This window comes from Engystomops pustulosus, chromosome 7, assembly GCF_040894005.1.
Source record: "Engystomops pustulosus chromosome 7, aEngPut4.maternal, whole genome shotgun sequence".
In the NCBI taxonomy this organism is placed as follows: Eukaryota; Metazoa; Chordata; class Amphibia; order Anura; family Leptodactylidae; genus Engystomops; species Engystomops pustulosus.
The window spans coordinates 37189673-37203184 of record NC_092417.1 but is presented as its reverse complement, the minus strand read 5'-3'; the positions used below and the strand labels follow the sequence as shown (position 1 = coordinate 37203184).

General features: G+C 42.2%; 1 protein-coding gene across 15 annotated transcripts in view; it reads right to left on the bottom strand.

Moving 5' to 3' along the window:
• The window catches only part of RYR3 (ryanodine receptor 3), a 434191-nt gene that overhangs the window by 283225 nt on the left and 137454 nt on the right, over positions 1 to 13512 (bottom strand). For all 15 annotated transcript variants that reach the window (XM_072115452.1, XM_072115453.1, XM_072115457.1 and 12 more), the window contains one exon: positions 63 to 182. In XM_072115452.1, coding sequence (XP_071971553.1) covers positions 63 to 182 — 120 coding nt within the window. The remainder of the gene's footprint in view (positions 1 to 62; positions 183 to 13512) is intronic.

Genomic DNA, 13512 nt, shown 5'->3' with positions numbered 1-13512 from the left:
AATGACAGCGCCAGGGATTTTTCATCGGATAAGACAGATTGAGATAAAAAACAATTTCTTACTTTGGCTTCTGAAGTTGGTTCCAGGAAGCAAAGTCGATTCCCAAGTCCCTCAGCTGCCAAGCAGAACTTCCTCTGCTCCTTATGGATGGTGGCGACACACTGAAGGACAACTTCATCATCCTGTTGAAAAAATATATATATACAGGTGGTTATAGAAAATTTCCACAAAGCTGAATTTGCCTTATGCAATATAAAAGATCAAATGGTTTTTGTAGCGATTCTAAACCCAAATTCTAAACCTAAAATTTTGTACATTTCTGAGCCCAGGCTGTCATCTATGCAGAAGAGGGGATAATATTTCACATTATGGATTGACATAAGTTGCATAGGAAACTATCAGTGTAAAGCAATGGCATTTATATAGGGCTATAGTATCCCCTGGTGTTGAGCCCACATCACATTAGGTATTAGTAATATCAAGTTGTATTGTTGCCTTGTGATATTAGTGGATCTCATAATATACCTTCCATTCCTTGCCGTTTTTAAAGCTCCAGGGAAGACATAAGGGATACAAAGCATTGCTGTAAATTTGTTCTTTGAGATTTGCATTATATCATAGTTTTATTGCCGCATTTAGCTATAATAATTCAACACTATAACTATATGCATATAACAATATACTGTAAATGCTATATACCACTTTTGTGCTGAAAAAAACCCTCTCGTCTTATACTTGTACTTATATAAAAACATAGTACTTCTGGCGCTCCACGAAGCTCCTATTTTATTATTATTTTATTAATAAGGGGGCTCTGCTGGGCATTTTATTAATAAGGGGAGGCTGGTGGACATTTAATTAATGAGGGGAGGCTAGTGGATATTTTATTAATTAGGGGGCTCTGCTGGACATTTTACTGATAAGGGGAGGCTGCAGTGCATTGTATTAATGGGGGGAGGCTCCTGGATATTTTATATAAGAGGGGGCTGCTGTGGACATTTTATTAATGATAGGGTTCTGCTGCACATCTTAGTAATAATGGGAGGCTGCTGGACATTTTTATTAATGAAAGGATGCCGTCAACATTTTAGTAATGAGGGGAGGCTTCTGGGCATTTTTTTAATGAGAGGGCTCTGCTGGACATTTTATTAATAAGGGGAGGCCGCTGGACATTTTTATTAATGAAGGGCTGCAGTCAACATTTTATTAATGAGAGAAGGCTTCTGGACATTTTTTTTAAATAAGGGGGCTCTGCTGGACATTTAATTAAGTTGTAGTGGCTGCATTTCCCATCTGTGTCTTATACTCAGGTGTCTCGGCTTACACATGGGTCAACTATAACATGGGTAGCTATAACATTGAACATTATGTTGCACAAGTCTTACCAAGAAGGTAAGTAAACTTTAGGTATAGTTGCAATTCACAACAAAACAGAAGTTTCGCCACCTACATAATGGACAGAGTATCACAAAATCATCACAAGAACTAGTCATTTTTGGATAGGTAGAGCCAATAGAAGTCAGGAAGGATGAATACATAAGTTTCTTTCTAAATCCCTCATAAGTGGAGGGTATTGTCTTTGATGAAGATGACGATGAAAGGTGTCAAGAAATGGAAAGGACACATATTGGAAGGCACAAAAACAGCTTAATGAACTAGTGAACTACTATATATATATATAATGGACTTGTATACTACTTCCTTATTCTCCATCCAGACCTTAGTGTGAACCCTGTTGAATGAGGGGTGCTATCTATTCCCCATGTTACACGGCAGCAGCAGTCTCATTGTTGCTTTCTATACTCTGCTTCAGATTCTTTACATTCTGCTGCTTCCTTCATTCTGGGAGTGTGCGCACATTCCTGGCTGTCACTTACTCAGATGTCCAAAATAGACACGTCAATATCTGCTGTCATGTGGAACACACAAGTCGCATGTTTGAGCCGTAGCCTTTATATGTTGTCGTGCTCCATAATATAAATTCTGGACCCTGTAAGATATGCATTACTATAATTATGACTAGACCATGTGTCAGGGGCCATCACCCTTGTAGCCACACCTGATATGACAAATAATGCAGACACAGCAGGTCTTTTTTCTGTAGCCACCAAGAAGCCACCGAGAAGCTTGAATCTTTGTAGAGATCAGCAATGAAATGTGTCCTACAACGTCAGGGTTGTTGTACTTAAGGATCAAATATCACTACAGAGTATACAACGCGTGTTCACCCCCTTGGAGTGGTTCATGTTTTATTGTGTAAAAACAATGAATCACGTTACAAAGTATTTATGATATTGGTCATGAGTAACTTACAAAATAAACCAAATTATTTCATTGTTTTTGTGGATTGTTTTCAAAATTATTATTCTAATCCTTTTTTTGTATAGTATTGTTTTGTTGTGTATTGTTTTGTTTTGTTGAGTTGTATTGTATTGTACAGGCAGTCCCTGGGTTAAGTACAAGGTTCTGTAGGTTTGTTCTTAAGTTGAATTTGTATGTAAGTCAAAACCGTATACTTTATAATTGTAGCCCCGGACAGATTTTTTTTTGGTCTCTGTGACAATTGGATTTTAAAAATGTTGGGTTGTCATTAAAACCAAGAATAACACTAAAGCTAAATTACAGACACCTGTGATAACTGTTACAGCTGTTTATTGTAGCCTAAAGCTAAAATACAGTAAATTAACAACATCCAGAGGTCCGTTTGTAACTAGGGGTCGTCTGTAAGTCGGGTGTTCTTAAGTAGGGGACCGCCTGTATTGTTCTATTGTATCTTTTGACATCACTAAAGCAGTTTTCAATCTGGTACTTCATTTAGGTACTTCAATACTCTTGAGGCAATTCATTAAAATTCATCAAAATTTCCCCTGCTGCTGGCCCGGTGCCTGTATTCACTAAGAGGCTCCGGCCACTTAGAAACGGGCTCAAACTCCACCAGTTCCATTTGGTACACCATGTCATACGTGGGTATAGTCTCTGCCTATATAGTAAATGCAGTGTGCCAAGCCCCATGCCCCTGCTTGCCCTCTGCCCACCCCCCTCCCCGCACCAACACAGGTCAGAGAAGCCAGAAAACTGGCATGGATGGGGAGATCCATTTGGCCGCCAGAAAATTGGCGGAGAAGCCATAATGAATGTCCCTCTATGTCCATGTTAGTAGCTTAAAGAGGACCAGTCATCCTAAAAAAAATGCTCTAGGAGCTGCTTAGCTGCTTACTAAAGCTCGTCTTGGACGGCCCCCTCATGAATAGGCCAGACCACTGTAAGCTTGGTCCGACGTTGCGAGGCTATGTGCAGTGCAGTGTCAGTGCAGTGTTTCCTAGCTTTGTCGGAACATACCAATTTAACACTGCTATTACTGGGGTGGGGCTAGGACTAGAGCTTCTTATAGGGTAACAGGTCCTTTTTAACACAAGTGAAATCTTACTTTGCCTGTATTGGTGCTACCACCTCCACCATCTACATCTTCTTCTGTTCTTAATATCTTTTCATTAAACCTAACTTATCATTATCCATACCTGAAAAGTACCTGTGCACTATATCTTTAAAGAGTGTCAAATTGCTTTTGTCAGTAAAAATTTTAGTCATCCAAGTAGTATAAGATTTTCTAATGTATGTTCACATCTGTGAGCTACTTCCTTGAAAAACATTGACCTTACTATGATAGCGTCCATTACTACTCCCGTCCATTGTTTTGTTATTACACATTAAAGGAAACCTACCACTTAAAAGTGGTAGGTTTATACACATATACATGGCACCAGCTCAGGGTGAGCTGGTGCCAGATCATATTTTTGTTAGCGGAACAAAGCCCCTATCGCAGAATTATAAGTTATATTAACTTATAACTCAACGCACCGCACTTGGGCATGGTGCAGGCCGTGCTAAGTTGCGCAGGCGCGCGCGTGCCAGAGAGCTCGGTGACATCACCGGCTCTCCAGCACTTTAGAATCCGGCGCACGCGCGGGCACGCGCATGGTGCGCCGTGCCCAAGTGCGGTGCGCCGAGTTATAACTTAGTATAACTTATAATTCTACGATAGGGGCTTTGTTCCCCTAACAAAAATATGCACTGGAACCAGCTCACCATGTATATGTGTATAAACCTACCACTTTTAAGTGGTAGGTTTCCTTTAAATTCCATGGGCGATTGTGAGCTAGGATCTTCTCTAAAGGATAGGACTGGATGAAAAATATCTGATGTGCGCAAAGTACAGTAGACTATCAGAATTCTTGAGTGTTGTCAGATATAGACTAGGATAGCACCTGTACGAGAAAAGCGTTAGTGGGCAGGGGAAATTTGTACTAAGCTAGCTGCGCACATAGGGCTCATGCACCCAAATGTGAAATTGGGACATGTGGAAGCATTTTTTTCAGAGCCTAGCACACACCTCTATTTATATGACCTAATACACATGGCTGTGGATTCCATGGTGCATGACCCGACTAACCGGGCCGCAAAAGAGCAGTTCCTATTCTTACCCGAGATGCGGCTTAGAGAGTCTTTTTCTATCGACATTGGTGCATGAGTGTCGCTCAACCACCGATGACAGCTGGGCTGCAAACAATGGTCCATGGGACTGTACACGTCATGTCCAGGAAGCCAAACTCTGATCGACCTCTGATTATACTTGATTTGCATCTGATAGTTCTTTAAACGTTCCTCAGGAACTTCTTAGTAGGACACTATCAGTAAACTGATGAAGACTAAATATATCCTATTTTTCTTCTTAGGCGGTTCCCTAGGACAATCCAACATTTTTAAAATCAAATTGTCACAGAGACCAAAAAAATTCTGGCTGGGGTTACAATTATAAAATATGCAGTTCCGACTTACATACAAATTCAACTTAAGAACAAACCTACAGAACCTATCTTGTACGTAACCTGGGGACTGTCTGTACTTTGAAACTTCCGAGTCCCATCGGTTACCCTCAGATTCCAAGGTCTAGATGTGGCTTCTACCGCAGTTGGATCTGCTCCTTGTTAAATGTCGTTGCTATTTGCGTTTTTTATTTTATAAGGTTAAATACTTTATTCATATTTTTTTACACTAACTATCCCTAGAAACAGAGAACGAAATGACAGAGATGGTTTGTTTTAGTGTGAAGTCTACTTCTATAGTATGAAATCTAATAGGATCCACTGTAGATTAGGCTTGCAGTGCCGGTAGTGAGTGGGGGCACGTCTTGCCTGCAGACATATCTAACATGACAGAGGCTGGACGTGATACTGCAGTGCTCTGAATTATAAGAGCTGTTCTGCAGTGGAAATAGCAGCTAAGATGCACATTAACCCCCATGCACTCCATATGCCAGATACGGATTGACACTGTAAGGCTCCTTGGCTGCAGCGCTACCCTGATGCCATGTGTTATTCAATCAAAATTCCCAATCAGTGTAACTATAGGCTTGTAATGTAATTCATAGCAGTTTCCTCCCCCTGCAACTTATGCATTATTCAGCGCACAATCACAGGGAAGCAGAGAAACTGCACAATCATGCTATGATCCAAGGCTCGTATAGCTTCAGCATGTATATACTGTATAGTGGAAAGTATTCTTTGTACTGATTGTATATGTACATATGAAGAGTACAATTTCAACCTGTGGATAAGCTAGTTTGACTCCTATTTTCTTATGTTATATGTAACGTATATATATTATATATATATATATATATATATATATATATATATATATATAAAGCGCTGAAGACTAATACATAGACAGGTTGGGAGCGGTGACAGTTTCTTTTCAGGGGCTTCTATAATGGGAATTTTTTTTCCTGGATAATTAATTAGCCTTTGAGGGTCCCCTGCATCGTAAGAACCAGTTCACATCAGAATAAGGTCTCCTACGCAAAAGCGGACAGGAATAAGACCTGCAAGTATAATTAGCGGTGTGGCCAGTCTATCCAACAGCTATGGGCATTAGCACATAGAAAGTAATGGAGCCTTGTGTTATCCACAGAAAAAAACAAAATAAATTCTATCACACGACCCCATTACACGATTGTGTACATGAGGCCTGATGGAAATATAGAAGATCTGTAAAAATTTGGATTGTTATCAGTCAATTTTTTTAATGCTTGTAACTTTATACTAACATATTCTGATATATTATAATACAGGCTGTTACATAAAAAAATAACGGAAGATACGGTAGGTTCCCTTTTTATCCACATTAAAATTCTATAGGTAACCATCTTTTATACCAATAAACTAACAGCCCCTTCATGTATGCTTTAGGATTCCTTCTTTATTATTTATGTTAATAAAGCAGTTTAAAAGCAGATTAAAGGGGTATTCCAGGAATCAGTATAATTCATATACAAATGGGCACTCAAAATATAAGCCAATGTGTAATTAGTTGTTATTTAAAATTTTGTTCCCCTTAGCAGAAAATGCTGGTGACATAGACTGTAATGAAGAATTAAAATGCTACTGGCCCTTTAATCAGTCCGTTAATTTCCTCCACACGGTCCGCTGCAGAGCATACACAGGACAGAAGATGGCCGCTGGTCACATGTTCAACTGAACAATAGATAATTGTAGTGTACAATACAAGACAAATGCTAGGTATAGCTAAATAAGATCAGGCTGCAGCAGAACATGTAGGCATAAATAAAGTGATCAGTGCGAAAAATGTGCAAAGCAGCCCTACAAAGTAACTGCCTAAGAGCCTAGCATATACAATACCCAATGTGAGTCCACATGGCTCGGTGAAAGAGGCAAGTAGGCACGGTCAGAGTGGGGGGAGAAAGAGGAGCGAACCCCACGCGTATTGTCATCCGCTCCGGTGACTTCATCAAGGGTATGAGACATACCCCTTGCCTCTTTCACCGAGCCATGTGGACTCACATTGGTTATTGTATATAGTATATATATAGTATATAGTTTAAATAACAAATCTGTATACTATTTAACTTCTAGGGTACTTTAACTGTAGGTTGTGTGATTGATCCTACCATGTACTGCCATACTACAGTATGCTACATTATGGCAGTATATGGGGATTTTCCCAATCATCTATTACTATCTGCAAATCACACATTGTAATAGATCAGTTACAATCAGACAGGTGTGGAAATGCTTAGTAACCTGTGAACTTTCTGTCATGAAAGTTCACAGGTTATAGTGAGGGCGCAGGCGCCGCTGTCTGCATCTCCCTCATGCCCTCTTGGCATGGAGAAGGTGTGAGGAGCAAAATAATCGCAATGTCTGGCGATTTACAAGGCGTTGCGATTATTTCAGGGCTTGTACATCACAAAACTGACACACAAGCCCTGATGACTGTCTTCTATCATACAGTGCACTGACCTTACTCACTGTATGATGGGAGTGGTTGTCCTCCCTCATCCCTGCTCTGGAGCTGGTCAGTGTAGAGGTGGAAGAGGTACAGTGACCTTACTCACTGTATGATGGGAGTGGTTGTCCTCCCTGGTCCCTGCTCTGGAGCTGGTCAGTGTAGAGGTGGCAGCTGCTGGGACATCACACAAGGCAGCAGCGATGTGACCTCTGACTGTGCTGCCATCCTCCCCCCACCACAACTATCAGGAGCTGCAGAGGAACCTCATGGGTGTATGGCCGGGTCACCTCTCCTGCTGTACCCCATGCTGATACCTGTGCTGACTGGAGACACTAGGCACAGCTCACACATGGGGAGGGGCCGGCCTGGAGGAGGAGGGGGAAGTGTTGGAAGCTCAGTGCAATCTCTCTCAGCCTCCCGGCTACTGCACCTGGTCATGTAGGATGAAACTCAACTCTCAGGCAGCCGCGTGTCAGTGAAAATGGCTATGCGTGCCAGCACTGACACGCGTGTCATAGGTTAGCCATCACTGTGCTAGGCTCTTAGGCAGTTACTTTGTAGGGCTGCTTTGCACATTTTTCGCACTGATCACTTTATTTATACCTACATGTTCTGCTGCAGCCTGATCTTATTTAGCTATACCTAGCATTTGTCTTGTATTGTACACTACAATTATCTATTGTTCAGTTGGACATGTGACCAGCCTGATCTTATTTAGCTATACCTAGCATTTGACTGTCTGTCAATTATCTATTGGTCAGTTGGGTCAGGGAGCCCAGGACACTATTGGTCCTGGGAGGTCAAGTACACCTTGCATGGTGCACTTTTTAGTTTTTATTTATATGTGGTCTTATTGTGATATGTATATTCATATTTGTATTAATAAAGTTTGTGAAATAATTTCAGTCCACCATACATATCCTCCTTTGTCTTTTTTGGTGGTTTGGCAGTTGCACATAATTTCTATGGTAACAGCACAAGAAAACCTGTTACATCATCACTGGGAGCAGAGCATAAGAGGGAGGAGGAGTTACTGAGAACTAAAGGATCATGGAACTTGTAGTTTCCAGTGGTGGCCATCTTGGTGATAACTTTAGAGAGGCCATACAATTTTGTGAATCATAAAATCAAACTATTTAAGATCCATTTTGTGACTAATGACATTGAGTTTTGCTACATTCATTTATTTATAGCATTATGGGTTTTTGTATTCCTGGAATACCCCTTTAACAAATCTTCCAAATATCTTGTGGATCTGTAATCTACCGAACCAGAGAAACAGACAATTAAAGATATTTGTTGAAGTAAATGAAAATATTTCTAACCAATGATCTAAAAAGGCGGAGGCATCTCAGTGGCCCCATTTACACTGGGCACTTTTAGACTGCTTGAGTGTGTATGCACATGGTCAGTTTTTCAGCTGCAATATTCGATGTCCAGAGAAGGAGTAGAGTGAAAAATAGAGGAGAAGTAACACCACTTAGTGACATATTCTCACCTATTATGATCCACAATTGCTTTTAGCTTTGAAAACTGCATCCAAAAAACTGAACGTGTGAATGCACCCTTAGGAATGCCAGCGGTCAGAATTGGAGAAACTTTAACATCCTAAGAGCCCAATAGACTGTGTGTTATTGCAAAAGATGTTCTCCTCTCCAAAATGTTAAAAACATACTGAACCTTTACAAGCAAATGAAAATCTGCAGATGTGAAAGCTGGAAATTATCAATTTGAGCACATTTTGCATCCATCTGTGCACATGCAGAGGGACAATCATTGGCAGAAGAAAAATATTGTTTGCCCTTGGAAATGTCCTTGAATTTCATAATGAATTGTGTGAATGGTATCTTTTCTGTCATTCTGTTTGCAGAGTAGGCAGAATATATATATTATATATTATTTATTCCTTGGGTTTTCCAATTTACTGTTCTTTGAACACATAACAAAGAATAATCAAGTAAGAACATGCATAGACCTGCACAACACTTGAGCCTCTCTTACACTACCCCAGGGCCCTCAGATTTCTTGTTTTAATGTCCCTGAGCAGTTTACTACAGCGGTAGTAGACATAGCAGCTGCTATGGAGCTCGCAGTATCAGGGGGCCATGGCATCTGACCTGAAATAGTAAAGAATGGAGGATGTGCACCATTCTATACTTATTGTGAGAGGGGAGAGGAAGGAGACGAAACAACAGGAATAGAGATTTCTCATCTACAATTCCAGCCGTGTACTTCCCCTATGTGTGAGTATACAAATATGTATACACTCACCGGCCACTTTATTAGGTACACCATGCTAGTAACGGGTTGGACCCCCTTTTGCCTTCAGAACTGCCTCAGTTCTTCATGGCATAGATTCAACAAGGTGCTGGAAGCATTCCTCAGAGATTTTGGTCCATATTGACATGATGGCATCACACAGTTGCCGCAGATTTGTTGGCTGCACATCCATGATGCGAATCTCCCGTTCCACCACATCCCAAAGATGCTCTATTGGATTGAGATCTGGTGACTGTGGAGGCCATTTGAGTCCAGTGAACTCATTGTCATGTTCAAGAAACCAGTCTGAGATGATTCCAGCTTTATGACATGGCGCATTATCCTGCTGAAAGTAGCCATCAGATGTTGGGTACATTGTGGTCATAAAGGGATGGACATGGTCAGCAACAATACTCAGGTAGGCTGTGGCATTGCAACGATGCTCAATTGGTACCAAGGTGCCCAAAGAGTGCCAAGAAAATATTCCCCACACCATGACACCACCACCACCAGCCTGAACCGTTGATACAAGGCAGGATGGATCCATGCTTTCATGTTGTTGATGCCAAATTCTGACCCTACCATCCGAATGTCGCAGCAGAAATCGAGACTCATCAGACCAGGCAACGTTTTTCCAATCTTCTACTGTCCAATTTCGATGAGCTTGTGCAAATTGTAGCCTCAGTTTCCTGTTCTTAGCTGAAAAGAGTGGCACCCGGTGTGGTCTTCTGCTGCTGTAGCCCATCTGCCTCAAAGTTCGACGTACTGTGCATTCAGAGATGCTCTTCTGCCTACCTTGGTTGTAACGGGTGGCGATTTGAGTCACTGTTGCCTTTCTATCCGCTTGAACCAGTCTGCCCATTCTCCTCTGACCTCTGGCATCAACAAGGCATTTCCGCCCACAGAACTGCCGCTCACTGGATGTTTTTTCTTTTTCGGACCATTCTCTGTAAACCCTAGAGATGGTTGTGCGTGAAAATCCCAGTAGATCAGCAGTTTCTGAAATACTCAGACCAGCCCTTCTGGCACCAACAACCATGCCACATTCAAAGGCACTCAAATTACCTTTCTTCCCCATACTGATGCTCGGTTTGAACTGCAGGAGATTGTCTTGACCATGTCTACATGCCTAAATGCACTGAGTTGACGCCATGTGATTGGCTGATTAGAAATGAAGTGTTAACGAGCAGTTGGACAGGTGTACCTAATAAAGTGGCCGGTGAGTGTATGTTATCATGGGGTATCGGGGCCCTATGCAGAAGTCTGCCATGGGACTATGCCTCTCCTAGTTACACCCCTGACTTGATGGTGTCTGAGATGATTTTACAATCTGTGTATATTAAATTCCCTTCTCTTGACATTCACTTTTCTTATTGTTTGGCTGACCAACTATGTTGAACTGCACCAAGTTGCACCATGAGAAGAAGCAAATTGGAAGAAATGGTTCTGGGCAATGTTCTTCTGAGAAGTCTGACCTTTATGTGGATATCATTATGACAAGAACAACCTATCTTACCATTTTATGGACAACACTGTGGACTGCGGGACTGCATCTCCATATTGGCCATATCATTTATAACATCTTACAATTCATAATATTTGTAAATAATCCTACATTAAGTAGTAACTGCTACAAGTGTGAAGAAATTGCTCAAAGCCCTTCCAATTTGGTTTGACTTCTGCTGGACTTTGGAGATCCATTATTATTTATGATTGAGGATCATCTGGTTCCCTGGTGGGTCAGTCCAACCGGAGTACATTGCTTAGTGCTAGTGGTGTTCCAGGTCTCCTTCAGCAGGATTATATGTCCGCCACACCACTGTCAGAACTCGCAAATTATTCTGATGGGATCCGGTTTCAGGTTTCTTGCTGGAAAACCACACCCAGAGCTGCCTGTGATTGACAGCTCCATTTCTGATCCTGGGAAAGCTGGGTGTGTCCTTGCACTCGTTTTACCTGCAGCTGTGATTTGAGTGATGGACGGCTGAGCCAGTCAGTGCTGGAGGTAGTGTCCATTACTGCCTTATATTCTGCCCAGCCCTGCATTGGGTGCTGGTTATTCAGTCTCCTGTGTTTCTAGTGCTCTTGCTATTGCGTTTCTTGCTATTCTGTGTATTGACTTCTGCTTTGCCTACTGACCATTCTATTTGCTATACGATTCTGTACCTTTGCCGCCATCTTGGTTTTGACCCGGTTTGTTTGACTCCGCTTGTCTGTCTGTATCTGTTGTTTGTCCCTCAGTATCGCTTATCTCGTAGTGTGACCCCTTCCTGTCTCAGTCTTGTTTTGGGTTCTGTTACCAGTGTGAACACTGTTCTATTCCTGTTTTCCAGTTACCTGTCCGCTCCACCATCCAGCAGCTGCCAGATGAAGTAAGTTATCCTGTCATCTTGTAGGGTCACTCAGGGACCATCAGTTAGGTTCCTGATAGTGGGTTCGCCCTTATCAGAGCGGTTTATCTGCTTTAGGCAGGGCATTAGCCCGCAGGGACATCGCAGGGTGAGTTCACCACCACTTACCTAGTCTGACAGCTAGCGCCAAGCCTGGTTGTGGTTGCGCGGTTGCTGGACAGGTACTGACAACTACAACATAATTTAGTAATGGTTGTAAGAACTATGTTTAATAGAGATGAGTGCCCATTATCGTGGAGCAACTATCCAATAAAAAGTGTATTTAGAGGAATATAAAGGGCTAACACCTGTGATCGGTGCCACTGCCTGATTGCAGCCGAATGCCCAAACTGCTAGCTGAAAGGAAACCTACCATTTCAAATGGTCGGTGTAAGCTGTAAACACCGAGCACCAGCTCAGGGTGAGCTGGTGCCGGTGCTTAGTTTCGTTAGTGTTAAAACTGCGGTATCGCGGTTTTAACACTTCTTAAACTTTATAGCAGATACTGCTTCGGCGCTGCGTGCGCACGATCGTGTGCGCGCCTACATAGGAAATGCCGCAGGCGTTGCGCGCGCACGGTCGCGTGCAACGCCGAAGCAGCTTCTGCTATACCGCGATACCGCGGTTTTGAACAACGAAACTAAGCACCGGCACCAGCTCACCCTGAGCTGGTGCTCGGTGTTTACAGCTTACACCGACCATTTGAAATGGTAGGTTTCCTTTAAGTCCTGGTTTGGGGACCTGAACCTACAAGGTTCGGCATGGACATTGTGGGTTTGGGTCTGCTCATCTCTAATGTTTAAGAAAAGTGTTCAACACGTCAACTTGGTCATTAAATAACCAAAAAGTCAGTTCAAGGGAGCATCTATTATATGAGCTGGAAAAAAGGTAAAGTCTATGGAAAACCCACACCAGGCACATACAGAGGTCTTGTAGTGTCTGTAACAAGAGCTGCTTTGTTTGTATAACACAATATATTAGCTTTAATAGTTAGGACGCTGGTGTAAAGCTTGGTTAAAGGGGTTTTACCACATTCTATGGTTATCCCCCTATTCATCTTATCTGACTACTGGGACCCCCCAATTAAGGGAATGGGTATTTCCGGCACTCTCATTCACAGTCTATAAGAGCGTCGGAGGCAGTGTTGTGCTTGCCACTTTCCAATGCTCTCATAGTATTGAATAGTGCAGAATTGTGTTGAAGCCAATCATCTCATTCCTTTTATTAATTCATTACATGCTCATGTTTTTTTCAAAGAAATCTACCATCAAAATCAACCTTGATGAACCAGAGACATTACTCATAGATCCAGGCACCGTGACTGTGGCAATCTTCTTATAATTATTATCCATGGCCTCCTTCCTTCTAAAATCAACTTTTAAAATGAATTAGCCTGAAGGGCTCCTGTGAGTGCTACCATAGCCCCTCTGTGTTGCAGATGCACAGGCTGTTACACTGTGCAGGAGACAGGAGACTGGGGCCCCTGACTGGCAAGTTTTGTGGGCCCCCCCACAGAATGATCATCCACCCCTGTATACATAGTGAGTTCCCTACA